The sequence below is a fragment of the Pangasianodon hypophthalmus genome, chromosome 22, assembly GCF_027358585.1.
Source record: "Pangasianodon hypophthalmus isolate fPanHyp1 chromosome 22, fPanHyp1.pri, whole genome shotgun sequence".
NCBI classification, from domain to species: Eukaryota; Metazoa; Chordata; class Actinopteri; order Siluriformes; family Pangasiidae; genus Pangasianodon; species Pangasianodon hypophthalmus.
Window position 1 is genome coordinate 980,834 of NC_069731.1, and position 17,021 is coordinate 997,854.

The following is a 17,021-nucleotide window of genomic DNA, read 5'->3' on the forward strand; positions in this document are numbered from 1 at the left end:
TTATCATTCAGTGTTCAAAAAAAAAACTGCAAGAACTCTGGCAGATAACAGAGTGCAGTTTTTCCTGCAAAAAAACCCTGGTTTCAAAATTATTGGCACCCCACAGTTAATATCCGAACATCTCTAAACTATTTAAAGACACTTTTTTTTGTGTATAATATTTGGCTGTCGTCCATAAGCAACATTTCACTCTCCTGTATATATTTAGTTTTGCGCATGTGGCGCAGACGTCGTTCTAAAGTCATTTGCATTTAGACAGTCAGTTTTGTGTTCTTGAAGGGTGCCAATACTTACACGGAAGATTGCAAATATTTACATATAGTCAAAGTAGTCTATAGTTACAGAGGGTGTGTGTGTGTGTGTGTGTGTGTGTGTGTGTGTGTGTGTGTGTGTGTGTGTGCGTGTGCAGCTGCGTGACAACGAGATCACACCACGTGACACCACCATGACCTTCACCTGCTTCGTCTTCTTCGATATGTTCAACGCCCTCAGCTCTCGCTCACAGGTGTGTAACACACACACACACGCACACACACACACACACACACACACACAAACACACACACACACGCGCAAACACACACTCACACACGCGCAAACACTCTTTCTCTCTCTCTCTCTCTCTCTCTGTAAGAAAAGAAAAATGAAGTTGTATTTACATTAAGGTTATGCAAAAGTTACGTAAAATTTTTATAGTTACATTACAGTTATGTTAAAGTTTAAATTAAAATTTAAACACAGTCGCACTAAATTTATATTAAAGTTACATAATAGCTACATAGTTACGTTAAAGTTACAAAGTTGCACAGTTACATTAGAATGACTTTAGTTATGAAGGTACATGAGTTACACTGTTACAGTAAAGTTCAAGTTACGTCAAATTTTCGTAGTTACATTGGAGTTATGTTGAAGTTAAAATTAAAGTAAAATTACACCGCTACGCTAAATTTATGTCATAGTTACATAATTAGGCTAAAGTTGGATTGTTAAGTTCAGGTTGCCTAGTTATATTGTAGTTATATTGTAGTTATATTGTAGTTGTATTGTAGTTATATTGTAGTTGTATAGTTACATTAAAGTTACATTAAACTTAATCACATTGAACTTTAAATTATAATGACATTAGATATGAGTTACATTGTTACGTTAAAGTTACATGGTTTAACATGACAGTTAAAATTACACTAAAATTACATTAAAATTACACTAAAATTACACTAAAATTACATTAAAATTACAGTAAAATTACATTAAAATTACAGTAAAATTACACAGCTCTGCTCAGTTTATATTAAATTACAAACTAAATGAGTTACATTATCTTAGTTGTATAGTTGGATTAAAGTTATGGTGAAGTTGCATAAAATATTGCATTAAAGTTACTTTCTCCCTCTCTCTCTCACTCTCACTCTCTGTCTTTCTCTCTCTCTCTATCTCTCTCTCTCTCATTCTCTCTCACTCTCTCTCTCTCTCATTCTCTCTCTCTCTCTCACTCTCACTCTCTGTCTTTCTCCCTCTCTCTCTCTCTCTCACTCTCACTCTCTGTCTTTCTCTCTCTCTCTATCTCTCTCTCTCTCATTCTCTCTCACTCTCTCTCTCTCTCTCACTCTCACTCTCTGTCTTTCTCCCTCTCTCTCTCTCTCTCACTCTCACTCTCTGTCTTTCTCTCTCTCTCTATCTCTCTCTCTCTCATTCTCTCTCACTCTCTCTCTCTCTCTCACACACACTCTGTCTTTCTCTCTCACTCTCTCTCTCTCTTTTTGTCTCTCTCACTCTCTCTAACTCTCATTCTCACTCTCACACACTCTTATTCTCTCTCTCTCACTCTCACTCCCATTCTCATTCTCTCTCTCTCTCTGTTATTCTCTCTATCTCTCTCCCATTCTCACTCTCTCACACTAATTCTCTCTCTTATTTTCTCTCTCACTCTCATTCTCTCTCTCTCTCACTCTCATTCTCTCTCTCTTATTTTCTCTCTCACTCTCATTCTCTCACTCTCATTCTCTCACTCTCATTCTCTCACTCTCTCACACTGTCTTTCTCTCTCACTCTCATTCTCTCTCTCTCTTACACTCTGTCTTTCTCTCTCACTATCATTCTGTCTCTTTTTGTTTCTCTCACTCTCTCTTTTTGTCTCTCTCTCTCACTCTCTCACTGTCTCTTTTTGTCTCTCTCTCTCTCTCTCTCTCTCTCTCTCTCAGACCCGTATGGTACATGAGATAGGGTTGTGCAGTAACAGGACGTTCTGCTTCGCTGTACTCGCCTCCATCATGGGCCAGCTGCTCGTCATCTACTTCCCTCCACTGCAGAAAGTCTTTCAGACCGAGAGCCTCAGCATTCTGGGTAACAAACCCCACGCCGGCCTCGTCCCGAACCACTCAACAATTACAGCAGTTTTGTACTGGCTCTCTGTCTGAGTTTTTATACACTGACTATTATATTCAGTATCTTATATATTATATATTTTTTTGCCACACAGTTTCTTTAACATCTTTTAGAGCAGTATATGTAATTCTCTTTCTCGTGCACATTTTCTCCACAAACAAAGCTGAAAGGATGTGAAATTTCTCTTCCCCTTGTCCGTCTGCAGATCTGCTCTTCCTGGTCTGCCTGACGTCCTCCGTGTGCTTCGTGTCCGAACTCATAAAGATGCTGGAGAGGTGGAGAGGAGGAGGAGAAAAAGCAGAAAAAGAGGAGTGTGACTCTTTCCATGACGTATGACGAACGTTGCATCTCTGTGAGGAGCGAACGCCGTCGTCTTGTGGAGGGGGGAGGGGTTTCGGGGGGGTATTATGGGGCGGGGTTGAAGGTATTTGGGGGGGGGAGGGGCTGTGAGGCGGATTTGCACTGGCTCGTCCACGTCTCGGACTTCATCACGGAGCAGAAGGAGAGGTCGAAGGTCATCCTTTTTTGGGTTCGTTTTGAGTTCTCGGAGTGGATGTGAGTGCTGAGGAAGAGCCGAACCCCGACTCGGACCTCGGTGTGCTGCTTTAAGACTCCACTATGACTCCATAACGTCTGGACGAAGCGTATTAATCAGAGTCTGTGGCTGTCGACGTCTCCTGATTTATATACGCCTCTAAATTTTTTATTATTCCTTTCTCTCTCTCTCTCTCTCTCTCTCTCTCTCTCTCAGCTCCCTGAACTGTTGCTGGTTGTAGTTTTGTGGAACAATACGGCTAACGCCTCTTCGCATTCTGGCAACTTGAGCTTGATTAATCGTGTCAGCTAGGCATGTGCCAATAATTGGTTTTAGGATCTAGTTTTTCTACAAAGTCTCTTCTAAACGTTGTGCGTTCAGGCATCGTGCCAATGACAGGACTGGTACGTAAGTGCATTAATATCGTAAACTGTGAGAAGTTACGCCGTTGTCGTGGTATGACCGTAATATCGGCACATGCCTAGTGTCAGCGTCTGAAGGAGAAACGAATCCCCACGATGGCAACCAAGAGCCACGGTAAAGGTTTTTCTTCTAATATTCTTATATATAGATATAATATCTGACACAGCTGACCACTACTATATTATTATTTAAAATGGTTAAAATGATACTTTACACACAAAGCGGGCGATTAGACAATTTTATAAGCATTATTTATGCACTGTTTCACTGCGACAGAGGTGAAGGCAACGTGACGGTAAGCACTGACATGAATATAATCCTTTAATGAGTTTTTTTTTTTTTTTTTTAAACCTGCACAGCTTTCGGGAAAAGCATAACACTTAAAGTACTATGTTGTAAACATTATTGGCCAAAAATTTAATCCGCACGCAATGTAGTCCGCGACGTTTCCAACGTTACCTCAAACGTAGCCGATCAGAGACGACGTGTCCGCTTCTTCAGTCTTTAGGCACTTTATTAGAATAACGTAATAAATGTCTATCTCAACCAAAATCTTTTCTCTAAATACGTCATGGCTTCAAAGGTCCTCGTTAAGCTCAGAAAATGTGTTTTATATATAATAATGGCATATTATTGATTAACCTTATATTATATTATATTTTATTATATTAAGTTTGAACACTGGATCGTTATGGAGGAATATTATTGGGCAACAGAGTCACTTTTTTTCTTAGCAGTTTGGTATGACTCCGCCCCCATACATTAGCCCCGCCTCCAAAAACTCTAAAGGTGCAGTTGAAGTGAAAGTAGCACAGTATGAACTTTTCACGTGTGTGAATGCAGACTCTCGCTGCTACTTTACAAAATCTTTTATTCAAAAATGTCATCCTGGAGCCTGGAAGAATTTATGGGAAGTATTTTCGATGAGATAGACGTCCATTACCGGTTAGCGACATCGCATAAGGAAACGTCGGACACCAAACCTGTCTCGCTGCGTTTGGAGTAAAGGGGAACAGCACTATGTACATAACGTTGGGTTTTTTTTGTTGAGAAGTTTTTCGGACCTTTAGATCAGAATCTCTTGACGTTTCCTGTAGCGGTTGGGATCGTGTGTGCAGTACTGTAGTGTTTACGTGTGGGGTGAGGAAGGTATTAGGCTTTCGTCAAGCTTTTTATCACAGTTGACAATATTATCAGTAATGTATTTAAAAATGATTACATTATTATAGCTTTGATTTAAACAGAACAACACCACAAAGCGGAAAATCAACAAGCAAATTAAATAAAATAAATGTCAAACTCGTAAATTATGTAGCCGCCACTACTGATTACATCCTGAAGAACCCGTAATAATAATGATGATAATAATAATAATAATAATAAGCCTTTTTTATGTTGTGAATCGCTCGATATCGTATAACGGATTATTGGTGATGCCTAGTTGACAGCAGTGAGCCAACACTTCCCAGCTCCACACGCCTTTCTTCATATTGAGGAACGATACACTGAATTTTTGCAGTCCGTTATTATGTCGTTATTTCTTTCCTCTTTACAGCAGTGTGTTTAAACGGTATGTTTATTCTTTTGCGCTAATCACTGAAGAAGAGCTAGTGAATTTGTTTTGCATCATTTTGTTGGGACAGTGTACGTGTGTGTGTGTGTGTGTATGTATATATATATAATTTTTTTTTCCCGAGCGTGAACTGGTCACAAGCTGAAATGGAATTTGGGGTTTATTATTAATTTTTTTTTTAAATATTGTATTAATTTATTTTCAGTTATGCACAATTGAAGTACATGATATGTGATGGCTGTTTCAGAATATGATTGTACATTAAAATTTCTACAAATCTTTAACAGAAGCTTGGTGTGGTTTTGGTCCAGATTTGTTCGACTGGAATGTTTTTTTTTCTGAATCGGGTTTTTACTTGATTCTTTATCATTTCATTTATGACTTTGATGCACTGTTCCTGCATCCAAACTCCCCTGAACCTCATTAAATAAGTGCATTCTCTTTAAAATGGAAAAAACTTTGCAATAGTAGCCATAGTGAAGTAACTGACTCCATATAAAATAGAGGAAATACAGAAATAATACTTTTTTATTCTCTGTGTTCTGATACATTCATTGCCTGAAATAACAGTCAGCCTCCTTCCTTACAAGCAACTCGAACCCAGACAGGCAACAACAGCCTCCGTTATATCTCGTGAAATGCTGTAACTGCTACAATAGAGTGTGATATCCGGGTCACGGCACCAAGATATCGAGCACCAGGTAAGTGATGAGACATCAGGAGACATGACTGAATCCCAGATATTCGTTTAGTGTGTTTAAAGTGTTCACAGGAGATCAACACTGCTTTATAGTCTTTCATTTGTCTGTTCATGTGCACTAGATGCACATGGAAGTGTATTTGGACTAAATTAAGGATGTTTCATCACATCACTCATTCATCACCTCTCTATTTCTCTCTGTTTTAAAGAATAAGGTGTGTGATGAATGAGTGATGTGATGAAAACATCCTTAATTTAGACTAAACACACTTCTGTCCTTGTTCTGTGGCATCCCTGGCTGCTGGGGTCAGAGGTCAATATACTGCGTTTTGTGAAAATTATTTATTATCTCAGCACTGTGGAATTCTGGATTCTGATTGGACAGAAGGAATTGATTAATTTTCTATAACAGCAGCTCTGAGAGTAGGTCTAATACGTTAGCTTTTCTGTAGCTTATTCACGGGGGCTTGTATGTGCTACATCACCGAATTTTAAAAAATGCATTTAATCGTTGATATACTGAATTTTTCTGTAAGGAGAAATGTGTTTATTTATCACTTATGGAAGGAGTCTCCAGTGTCAGCGCTTTGTAACAGTCAGAGGTAAAGCTGTAAGTTTAAGTTTTCCGGCGTCTTCAGGACAGAGGAGTTTACGCTTCTTTGCGGTTTCTCAGTAACGTGTAACAAGCTGCGATTTTTTTCTCTCATTAAGTTGAAGAGCGAGAATAAAGAGACGAGTGTTTATAGCTGCTATAACGTAAGTGACAACAGGAACGAACTTGTTTCACAACATTAAATGTAACTATAAATAGATTAAAAGGTATGACGTGACATTAACTGATAAATAAATGAGTAGAAATTGTAATGGCTGGTAAATTCTGGTTTATTTTTAGAAGACCATCTTTAAAAACATTTCCTTGTTATTAATAAAAGTTTAACGATGCAAGTACAGAGACAGTCACCATCATTCAAGTCAAATTTGTACCACCACATTTTAAATATTCAACTTAATTAGATTTTTAGTGCAAGCCATCGTTTATTCCCATAAACACTGAGCATGAAATAGTATCACAGTTGCAGTTAAAAATATTTTCACAATACTGCGCTAAAATATAATCCCCCATAATTCCCCCACATTAGTGCAAGTCATAGATTATTCTGTAAACACTGAGCATGAAAAAGAACATACTGTAGTAATTATGAATTCTTCTACAATAATCGATTTTCATGATAAGAAATAGTGACGCGTTTCCCCGAAACACGCTCTCCTTCAGCCGCGTCTTAACCACAAAGCTTACAGCGTCTCCACGACTGTGCAGCACAAAAGCAGTGATTTTTATATTAATTCTTTCTTTCTTTTTTTAAATAAGTGCCTGTACAATGCAATACACTTCTCAGAATGTGACAAACTGTATTTCTGAAACCTATTCTTCTAAAAATATTGCTGAAAATGCCGTGTATCTGGTAGACTTCCATCTGACTGACCATCTGAGTGGCGAGATTCTGGAGTGTTTGTGAGAACAATATCTTGCAGACTGAAGATCGTGATGTTTTATAGATCTGATTATCGACACATGCTTAGTCTCGCTGCCTTTTGATTTTTAGCAAAACTCTGAAATTATCACAACTTGGAATAATAATTAATACACATTCTTCATATCTGTTGGTGTTTTTTTAAAATACTATATTTACTAGATGAACAGAACTGCATTATTTTTTTTTTAAAAAAAACAACAACATTAATTTACTGCCAGCTCACGCGCTCCTGCTTCTTAGACTTGGATTTCGGAGTTCTGCGTTTGGTTTTGTGTCTCGTGCGAACGCTGCAGGTTTCCTCGAGCACCTTGCCATCCTTCATGCACTGATCTTCATCATCCTCGTCCTCGTCCATCAGATGCTGAAACGCTTTGCTCAGTTCGTCCACCGGCGCCTGGTGCTGCCTCGGCCACGTCCTTGTTCTCATCCTCGTGACGAAGTCGCCGTCCAGCTCGCGCTCCACTGCGGCCTGCAGATTTCGGTAAAGCCTGATGGCGACAGGGGCTCCGGCGAGAAAAGACTCGGGTTCGATGCCTCTTTTCAGCTCGTGGGCTGCACCGTGCACCAAAGAGCCGCAGTACAACCTGATTAAAAGAAACAAAAAAAACAAATCACAACTACACTACACACACGGCAAATAGTAACGGTATCCGACAATAACACACGTGGCAATTCAGCATACGGGATGAATAAATAAATAAACATTTACATGCTGGTGTCACTGGTATAACTGGAAGTGCAGCTCTGATTCATTTCATTCAATTCACATTGTTTGCAGAATGATTCAGTTCTTACGTGACTCTGGGTTTTTTTTGTTTTTTTTTGTTTCTGAATTATTTAAGTGAGTAAAACTTCATGACCTCCACCCTAGAGGAATGACTAAGAACAATGAGTGTAATCTTTAGCACAGAATAAGAGCAAGGTGTGTCATGTGATTCAGTGATTCAGAGTCATGAGACGGTTAAACAAGGCCACACCTTTCTACATATAATCTAATGATATTCAGATTTTTTGTTTTGCAATACAAAATAAAGTGCTGTGTGCATTGTTATGAAAAAGTATTTAGTGTGTGTGTATATATATATATATATATATTAAGGATTATTATGTGCCTGGTCTGAGAGGTGCGACAGGGAACTGGGCTTATTTATGACAGTTATAGCTTTAAAGCTCTAGTTTGTATGTAATTAAGGTTCTTATACAGGTTCTAAATCCTTAGTAGTCCCAGTTTTAAAGCTGCAGGCTTTAGAGCTCTAAGTATTAGTCAGTTCTAGTCTTTGAGACTCTGCCTCTCAGCCGCAGATTTGAAAACTCTTCCTATGACTACGTCTTAGTTAGTTCCAGTCTTTAAGTTTATAATTTAAAAAAATAGTAATCTTTTTCTCCATTTTTCTCTCCAGTTTTGTAGTTTCTGCAGTTCCCACCCACCAGTCAGCTCTCCCCTTTCATACGACAGCTACAACCCGGGAGGGTGAAGTCTAACACGTGCTGCATCTTTTCAAACTGCTGCTCGTGCGGCGTCACACACTCGGAGGAAAGCGCTATCTACCCTCTTCTGCATACATGAGCTCACAGATGCCCATGACTGGCTAGTGTCACTGTGATTGACAAGAGATACAGAGTATGCCCCGCCCACCCAGAGAGCACAGCCAGTTTAGATTTTTAGCATCGTCTGGATTCGAACTCGTGATCTCTGTGTGGGAGCTGGAGCTACAAAAGCTACAAAAGCTGGTATTTGCACACCAGGTAACTGAGAATACGTCAGTGTAGAAATAAGAAGAGAATGTACCGTGCTAACTCCGGCTCAGGCACTGGATGATTCAGTAGCTGGTTCAGAGTGAAGCTGTCCTTCAGACAGGACTGCCACTGACAGTAAGCGTGAGCCAGCTCCAGGTCCACGGTCTTCTTACCCTTACGACTCTGCAGCTTTTTAAACCTTGAAATCACTGGTTCAATCTCTGCAGAGCAGGAAAACGACAAAGCATGAATCACATGACTCACTCAATCATCAAACACTGATACTCTTCAAATACTCTTCATTAGTTTCAGTCATTAGAGCTCTGATCCGGTTCATTTCAGTCTTTAGAGCTCTGAGTCTTGGTTACACCCACAGTTTGGAGATTGTGATACTGTGTTAATGCTAGCATGTTACTTTTTGTCTGTTTTTTCACACTTCTCTTCTTACCTTTCTCGGTCTGTTCTTCTCTGCACAGGTGTCCGTAGACCAGGCCGGTCAGTAAAGCCCAGAACATTTCTGCTCTCGGCTCAGGCTTTGCGTGTTTTAGCCAGAAACACGTGACATACACGGCTAGCTGCAGACCTTCAGGGACACGGAGTGAATCAGCGATCGGAGACACACCAAGAGCCTCCAGAATGACCTGCAGACGCAAATGCTGCGGCGCCTGGAACAGAAAATCATCACACACATTTCCTCGTAGTAAGGCGATGTTTTTCTCGTAATAACATGATTATTATCTCGTAGTAACAGGATGCTTTTCTCGTAATATTGAAATGTTTTTCTCGTAATAATAAGATGCTGATGTGGATTTTCTTGCTTGCAGTGCACTTGTGTACGTAAAGACTGTAACATTTACTGTTCTGCATTTAGTAAAAAATTTAAATGGCTTATTTTGACAGAAAGGAAAGGCTTAGCTCAGTGGCTTAGCAGAGATAATTCCTCAGCTCTACCTCCCACAGTGAGTCCAGGTGAAGGTGTGTTACTACACGTCTCGGGAGAACAGCTGGAACCATGGAGCTGGTCAGCGTCATTCCCTGCCTGTCGTATTCCTCCACGTTGTATTGCTGCTTCTCTCCAGAAGACGTGCTGCGTTTACCGACTGTCTGCCACCTGGTACACAGCAGTACGCCGTACGTCACCTGTCGTATCAGCCGAGACGGCTCGCTGCTGCTGCTCAGCCCAAAGTCCTCCACCTGGAAGTTCAGCATGACCCTCTGCAGTGTCAGGACTTCAATGATGGTGGAAGCCAGTTTGCCTTCTGCCAGAGGTTTCAGAGTCCAGTCCGGGAGCTTCTGTAAAGGGCCTAGAGGCCTTCTCTGAGGTTCTCCGCTTAGGAAGAACTGGGCAATGGAGCTGGGCTTGAGTTGGTATGCTGCCATTCCCTGAGTTATTGCAGTGTTAAGGTTGTCTGATTTCCTCTTCTTCCCCAGGGGGCTGAGGAGAGCAGCGATGGCTTCTTTTGGGCTGGGGAAACGTGATAACCACGTGAGTAAGCCATCGATCTGGGCGGTTCCTCCAGGTCTGGTTGAGAACTTTGAGAAGTTTGGAAATGAACTCCTGTCCAGTTTGGTGTAGTCGTTGCCCAGGATGATGGCAAAAAGTGGAAGAAGTTGTTTATTCATGCGGTTAAAGGCAGTACAAAGGTTCTTAAAACCAAACCATTTGGCAGGGATGCTTTTTTTGGCAGCGGATTTATGACTCACTTTCCTCCACTGGAAATGAGAGATGGGCAAAAATCCGCCCCGGTTGCTGAAGATGTAGAAATCGCTGTCGTTGGACAGAACGGGACAGTTCCACTCGCTGGCCAATGCGGCTACTTCCCAATCCGCCTCTGCCAGACACTGAATGAAGGGAATTCCGAGTTTCCGGAGGATCTGCTTGAACACTTTTTTGATGAGAATGGGTAAAACTTCTCCTGAACGGCCCCTGGACAAGGCATTGGCTCTTCGGATTCTTTCTTGGCATCTTGTCTTCAGGGTGTCAAATTTTTTGTCACTGTCATCATCCCCTCCATCGAGCACCACGTAGGGCTCAATATCGCAGATTCGGAGATTTCTGAAAAACTGTGTAACTATTTTCTCAAAGCCATCGTAATCTCCGCCGTGTGCTTGGTCCACGTGAGACCTGTAGTAAAGACAGTAGTACAGACTGGATCCATCGATGATGAGTTTGCTTTCTCTAAAGCGGCATGTCTTCAGAAAATCACTGTTGCTCTCGATGTAGCTGTGAAGTCCACGAACTCCCATAGTGAGCAAAGTTCGGTTCTTGAAATATAAAACAGTGAAAGTGTACTGTGAGTGTATGTCTACATTTACAGACAGATTACTGCAATCATCATGTGTGATATTAAGACAAGAAGAGAAGTTGACACACTCACCTGCTAGTCTTGCTTGAAGAAAATGTCTTTAATGCCTTCAGGAAGCAACATGAAGTGTGAAGAAGCTCCTGTTCTGCTTCTCTGGCTCTGTAGGAACCTGCAGGAATGCAGTCTGTCCTCAGACCCAGGAGATCAGTGTGTGACACAACCCAGATGATAACTTGACGTTTACACACCCAACCAGCCAACCAGCTGACTGACTGGAAAACGAAACTCAGATGACAGAGCTGGAAAACGAAACCCATTAGCAAACAAAACTAAACAAAACTAAACAAAACAAACCATTTAATAAAGTTTATCACCCTCGTGTACACACACGTGATGTTTTGTTATGGACATGTGAATTCATGTATTTTATTCTTGTCACAGAACAGAGGAGGCTGAGAAACATGGTTTAGTGTTAGATGATATATTTTGTTATATATTTTAAGTGTTTTTCATTTTGGGTTCATGCTAATGCTCACTGCTAGCGTGCTGCACAATGCAGCGTTCAAGTGCGACATGAGGTTCCTGTTCTTAGAGGCTTTCACTTCCAAGTATAGAAATAATAATAATAATAATAATAATAATAATAATAATAATAATAATAATAATAATAATAATAGTAGTAGTAGTAGTAGTAGTCATCCACCTTGTGTTGTTTTTAGTGTACATATGTATAATAATAATAATAATAATAATAATAATAATAATAATAATAATTTTAGTGTACATATGTATAATAATAATAATAATAATAATAATAATAATAATAATTTTAGTGTATATATGTATAATAATAATAATAATAATAATAATAATAATAATTTTACTTGCTTAATTTACTTACTTTCTGAGTAATCCTTGTAATCTGAAGTGCCTTGACAAAACAATTTCACTCAGGAATCACTAAAGTGTCTATCTATCTATCTATCTATCTATCTATCTATTTATCTATCTACTACTAATAATAATAAACAGAAGACCTGATAACAAATAGGCCTGAAAAAACAGATATTCCTGTGTTTGTAGTGTTTTTTTTTTCATACATAATGAATCTTTTGTGTTACATTTAATGTGAAAACTCAACACAAATCATTATACAGCCAGAAATAAACTTATAAATAAAACAAATAAAACAAAAACAATTAGAATAATACAGCCATGGAGCTAACAAACAAACAAACAGTGTGAGATTTTATTTGATGATATTTTATTTTAAAATATCACAATAAACATCATTGAAATAAACATTTCATTATTATTATTATTATTATTATTATTATTATTATTATTATAGCTATGATGTTTGGGTCAATTATTTTAGAAATACAATAGCTACTCTTTATTGGTTTCTTTTTTATAAATGGACATTTTCCTGATTTTTCTTCTCCAGCAGTGTTGGTGTGGATGGTGGCGCCCCCTGGCGGAATAGTTTGGAAAATGAATTTTGACATTAGAAGTTGCAAGAGCAAAAGGCACAGAAAATGATTTCTTTATTAAAGGATAGCACTGGTTAAATAAAAGCTTAGCCATTCTGTTGTGTATTTATATATTTTAGGTTAATATTGACAAAAAATAGACATAGATATATGGATAAATCAATGAACAATAAAAGCTGAGTGTGTAACTTTTACACCAGCCGTTAGAGCAGGACAGCACCTTCAGCAGAGATCACTGCTTCTGTTAGACTTCTTATTATCTGAGGATTTGACTGATATAAAAAAAAGTTTATATTCTAAACTAAACTTCTTAAAAGTTCTTAAAATAGTGTGATCTACAGAGATCATTAAATTATTCAGAAACACCTGCTTTATATCTTACTACAAACATCAACGAATCCAAAAAATGCATTAAAAAAATGAATCCTTTATGTTACTTTTAATGCAAAAGCTCAGCACAAATCATTGTACAGCAACAAATAAACTTCACAACCAAAAGAATCAGAATAATACAGCCATGGAGCTGAAACAAACAAACAAACAAACAAACAAACAAACAAACAAACATCCCAGAAATAAAGTGTAAGACTTTATTTGATCATGTTTTACTTAAAATATCACTATAAACATCATTTAAAATAAACATTTCTTCATTATTATTATTATTATTATTGTTGTTGTTGTTGTTGTTGTTGTTGTTGTGATAGCTATGAGGTTTGGGCCAATTATTTTAGAAATAAAAAAAAATTAAATCCAAAAAAGTACATTTTTGGAAAAATAATTGAAAAACAAAAAATAATAATTGAGAGAAATTATCAGGAATATTGAGAAAGAGTGTTAAAGAGAAAGCTGCGCGTCATGGCGTCCTAACCTGATGACCCGGAAGTAGAACCAGTGCAACCTGCAGGCGCGCTTGAACGCTGCTCGTGTTGACGCGCCCCACGCTGATGCTCTTATCTCTGCTAAGCTAATAACTTAGCATTAAATTTAGCGTTGTTGTGTGTGTGAGATCAAATGCAGAACATTTAACAGCAGGTGTGTGAAGCAGGTGATGGAGTAAAAGTGAAAGATGCGAGTTTTATAAGCGCAGTTTAATTCAGAATGAGTCCTGAGCTGAGCTGATTAGCTAAAGTGCTAACTAGCTTAGCTGAAGTTCATCAGTGTGTTACAGTGAAAGGTACAATTTCATTTTAACTTTAATTTCAACAACAACAACAATGTGAGCAGTACAGCAGTAGCTTTATATCACATCTGGCATAAATGTAAAAATGCAGCTTAAAGTCTTTGCCACTATGAATAAAAATTATATTAAATAACCAACAGCTCATAAATATTGAAGAGAAAAAAATAATCAAAGAATAAAATGAGATAAATAAACTTAATATATGTTGTTTAATAAGAAGTGAAATGTTGTAATAGTGTAAAGTGAGATGAATAAAATTTATATTATACTAAACTTATAATAAGAATATCTCCATGCTTTATGATTATATGAATCAGTAATGAACTAAAGCTTTTTATTTAATAGAAAAAGATAAAAATGCATAAATATTACACTCTTACACACATCAGATGTTTACCTCCCTGTTTACTGTGGAAGCCTTTATAGAAAAAATAGATATTAATGGAGTAAAATTGAAAGTGTGAAGCTGTCATTCAGAAAAAAAAAGATCCGGTTTGAATTAATCAGTTCATCAGATTTCCTAAGAATTTATTTTTGCTGCTTTGAAAAGCCGTTAATCCCGATATAATCGTACGAACAGTCACAGAAGGGCTGTGTAATTAATTACACATTAAACTGATTGATATTGATATTGAATATGGAGTAGCTGGTTGGGTTTTGCTTTGTTTTGCAGCTGAGATGGAGAACTACAGGAAGGCGGGCGTGGTCGAGCAGCCGTGTCTCTGCCCGTTTAATGACCTCCTCTGTGACGGCGCTCCCGTGGTCCGGGTTCGAGACGGCAGCAAAATCCGCAACCTGATGAGGTTCGCTCAGAGCCGGATGGAGGGCCGGGCGGAGAAGCCGCCAGAGAGCGGCGGAGGCGGAGAGGAAGCGGAACCGAGCGCCGAATCACAGCTGTGTCGTCAGATCGTGTTCACGGGCGTCGGCCCGAGCGTCTCGAAGGCCATCACGTGTGTGGAGATCCTGAAGCGGCGCGTTGGGAGGCTGCACCAGGTCACGCGGCTGGTCTACAGCTCGCTGCAGGAGACGTGGGAGCCGCTGGAGCCGAGCGCCGGCCTCGACAGCATCACCGTGACCCGGAACATCCCCGCCATCTGGGTGCTGCTCTCCAGAGACCCGCTGGACTCGAACACGGCCGGATACCAGGCGCCCGGGAGCTTCGACGCGCTGTGGGTGCAGGCCGCCGCTAAAGAGGAGCGAGAGAATCAGAGGAGGAAGAGCGGAGGAAGAGGAGGAGGAAGTGGAAGAGGAAAAGGACCACGCAGACAGACGACGCGTCCCAGAGTCGAACGGAAAACTTCAGGACAAGCGTCAGGAGCGCACTGAGGCTACCAACACCAGGCTTTACCAAAAATAGGCGGAGCTTAAGTTGACCATGACCGGCCAATCAGGAAGGAGATTTTACATCATCACAGTAATAGCTGATTATTTCGCTTGTTAGTGAATTCGGCTATCAGAAAGCTCATGCTGGAGAAGTAACGTCTCTGAGCTGTTACACAGAATCGAATGATCATGAGCCTCACACTGAGCTGAAGAAATGCAAATAAAATGAACGCGTGGTGATGTCATGATCAGGGTTAACTTCATTTAAGCTCCGCCCCCATCATGCAGAAACATCAGCATATTTAAATCAGGACATTAGAGAGGTTTTGGCCAAACTGGGTATAAACTAATAATTTTTCTTTTTAAAGAGTTTTTTTTTGTTGTTTTTTTTAATTATTATTTCAGAATTAAGTGAAGTTTTTCTTTATTTCTTTGTGTTTTAGTTTTCAGGGAGTTTAATTGACATGATAAACTTCGTCATACTTCTTTTTCCAAAGAATAACGAAATAAAATTTGAGAGTTTTAAAGTCTGTAAAGACAGAAAACAATGAAAAATGCTAACAGAGAATAATTATAATTAAAGTATTTCTCTTCCTTAAAAGTTTCTTGTTTATTAGTTTCTTGTTTATTTTCATCTTTATTTCAGCTATTAAAGACTTAAATAAATGTAAATGTATAAATAAATTGCCTTGTGTGTAAAATATTCCTATTTTTATCTGAAATAAAAGAGACTTGGGTTTGAGGTTCACTCGATGTAATCCACATCCAGAAACTTTATTTATGTAAATACATCTGTAAAAAGTTTAGACTTTGTAAAGCACAAGACATTTTGCATGAGACTTTGGTTCTTTCACACTGTAGGAACAGTTCAGCTCATGGTTTAAATGCGGATCTCCACGCTGATTATATGGAATTGTCATTAAAAGAAGATTTCTTTAAATATTTCTGTTTCTGTTGTAAGGAATTCGTTTAATGTCTGATCAGCTTCAGGAGGCCAGACCTTACGTTTCCTGTTTTCCTTTGAATAATAATAATAATACTAATACTACTACTAATAATAATAATAATGAATTTGAGTCATTTCAGTCTGTTCATTTAAATGATTCATTCAGATTTGTTCTCCCAACTGTGCAGCCTGATCATGGAGATTTCTGAGATGGACAACAAATAACTTGAGTTGTGTAAAATCGCTAATCGTTGTTACTCTCACACGCACTGAAACTCTGGAAATGTTCCAGCTCGGACACAATGAGCTGAAATGATCCGTTAAATGAGAGAAGAGCGAGTCTCTGTGATGTCCAGTAGAACTGACTGATTCAACTGATTCTCTGAACAAAAGAGGAGTGACTTCCAGTCATAACAAAAAAGGATTCACTGATTCACGAGAGCAGTAACAGATCCCAGTCACGAATGATCCCCTGAACGAGAGCGAAACTTGGTCATGACCAAAAGGATTCACTGATTTAACTGATTCACTTAATGAAAGTGGAACGATTCTCGATCATGATTGAAGAGATTCACTGACTTACCTGATTCAGTTACTGAAAAAAGGAATGATTCATTGAATCAACTGAAAATCATAACTGAAAGGATTAATCAATTCAGATGTTTCAATGAATGAGAGAGGAGTGAGTCTTGGTCATAACCCAAAAGATTCACTGATTCAACTGATTCATTTAATGGAAAGGAGCAAAACTCAGTCATGACTGAAAAGATTCACTGATTCAACTAATTTCAACAAACTCAGAACAGACTGTTACAAATACGAATCACAGTTCACAGTGTACTCACAATACAATGTCCAGATGTTTAAAAAAAAAGAAGATAA

The 17,021-nt window shown here is 38.8% G+C and overlaps 3 protein-coding genes across 7 annotated transcripts in view; 2 read left to right on the plus strand and 1 right to left on the minus strand.

Annotated features, from left to right (window-relative positions):
• The window catches only part of atp2c1 (ATPase secretory pathway Ca2+ transporting 1), a 38,411-nt gene extending 35,629 nt beyond the window's left edge, over window positions 1-2,782 (plus strand). For both annotated transcript variants that reach the window (XM_034298120.2, XM_034298121.2), the window contains exons 25-27: window positions 410-505; window positions 2,202-2,343; window positions 2,591-2,782. In XM_034298120.2, the coding sequence (XP_034154011.2) occupies window positions 410-505; window positions 2,202-2,343; window positions 2,591-2,721 (369 nt within the window). In that variant the 3' untranslated portion in view covers window positions 2,722-2,782. The remainder of the gene's footprint in view (window positions 1-409; window positions 506-2,201; window positions 2,344-2,590) is intronic.
• Window positions 2,783-4,798: 2,016 nt separating this feature from the next.
• Window positions 4,799-11,735, minus strand: aste1a (asteroid homolog 1a). The gene is made up of 5 exons (XM_026911505.3): window positions 11,267-11,735; window positions 9,840-11,153; window positions 9,337-9,553; window positions 8,941-9,109; window positions 4,799-7,735 (listed from the first exon to the last, which is right to left on the minus strand). The coding sequence occupies exons 2-5, from the start codon at window positions 11,133-11,135 to the stop codon at window positions 7,360-7,362; spliced, it is 2,058 nt and encodes a 685-aa protein (XP_026767306.3). The 5' UTR covers window positions 11,136-11,153; window positions 11,267-11,735; the 3' UTR covers window positions 4,799-7,359.
• Window positions 11,736-13,569: 1,834 nt separating this feature from the next.
• Window positions 13,570-15,941, plus strand: rpp25l (ribonuclease P/MRP 25 subunit-like). Of its 4 annotated transcripts, none has more exons than XM_026911499.3 (2): window positions 13,570-13,722; window positions 14,544-15,941. In XM_026911499.3, exon 2 carries the CDS (start codon window positions 14,549-14,551, stop codon window positions 15,194-15,196), a length of 648 nt encoding a protein of 215 aa, XP_026767300.2. In that variant the 5' UTR covers window positions 13,570-13,722; window positions 14,544-14,548; the 3' UTR covers window positions 15,197-15,941. The 4 variants fall into 4 exon arrangements, with proteins under 4 accessions (XP_026767300.2, XP_034153759.2, XP_026767299.2 ...); XM_034297868.2 differs by having other exon boundaries at window positions 13,576-13,864; window positions 14,517-15,941; XM_026911498.3 differs by having other exon boundaries at window positions 13,577-13,864.
• Window positions 15,942-17,021: the final 1,080 nt, after the last annotated feature.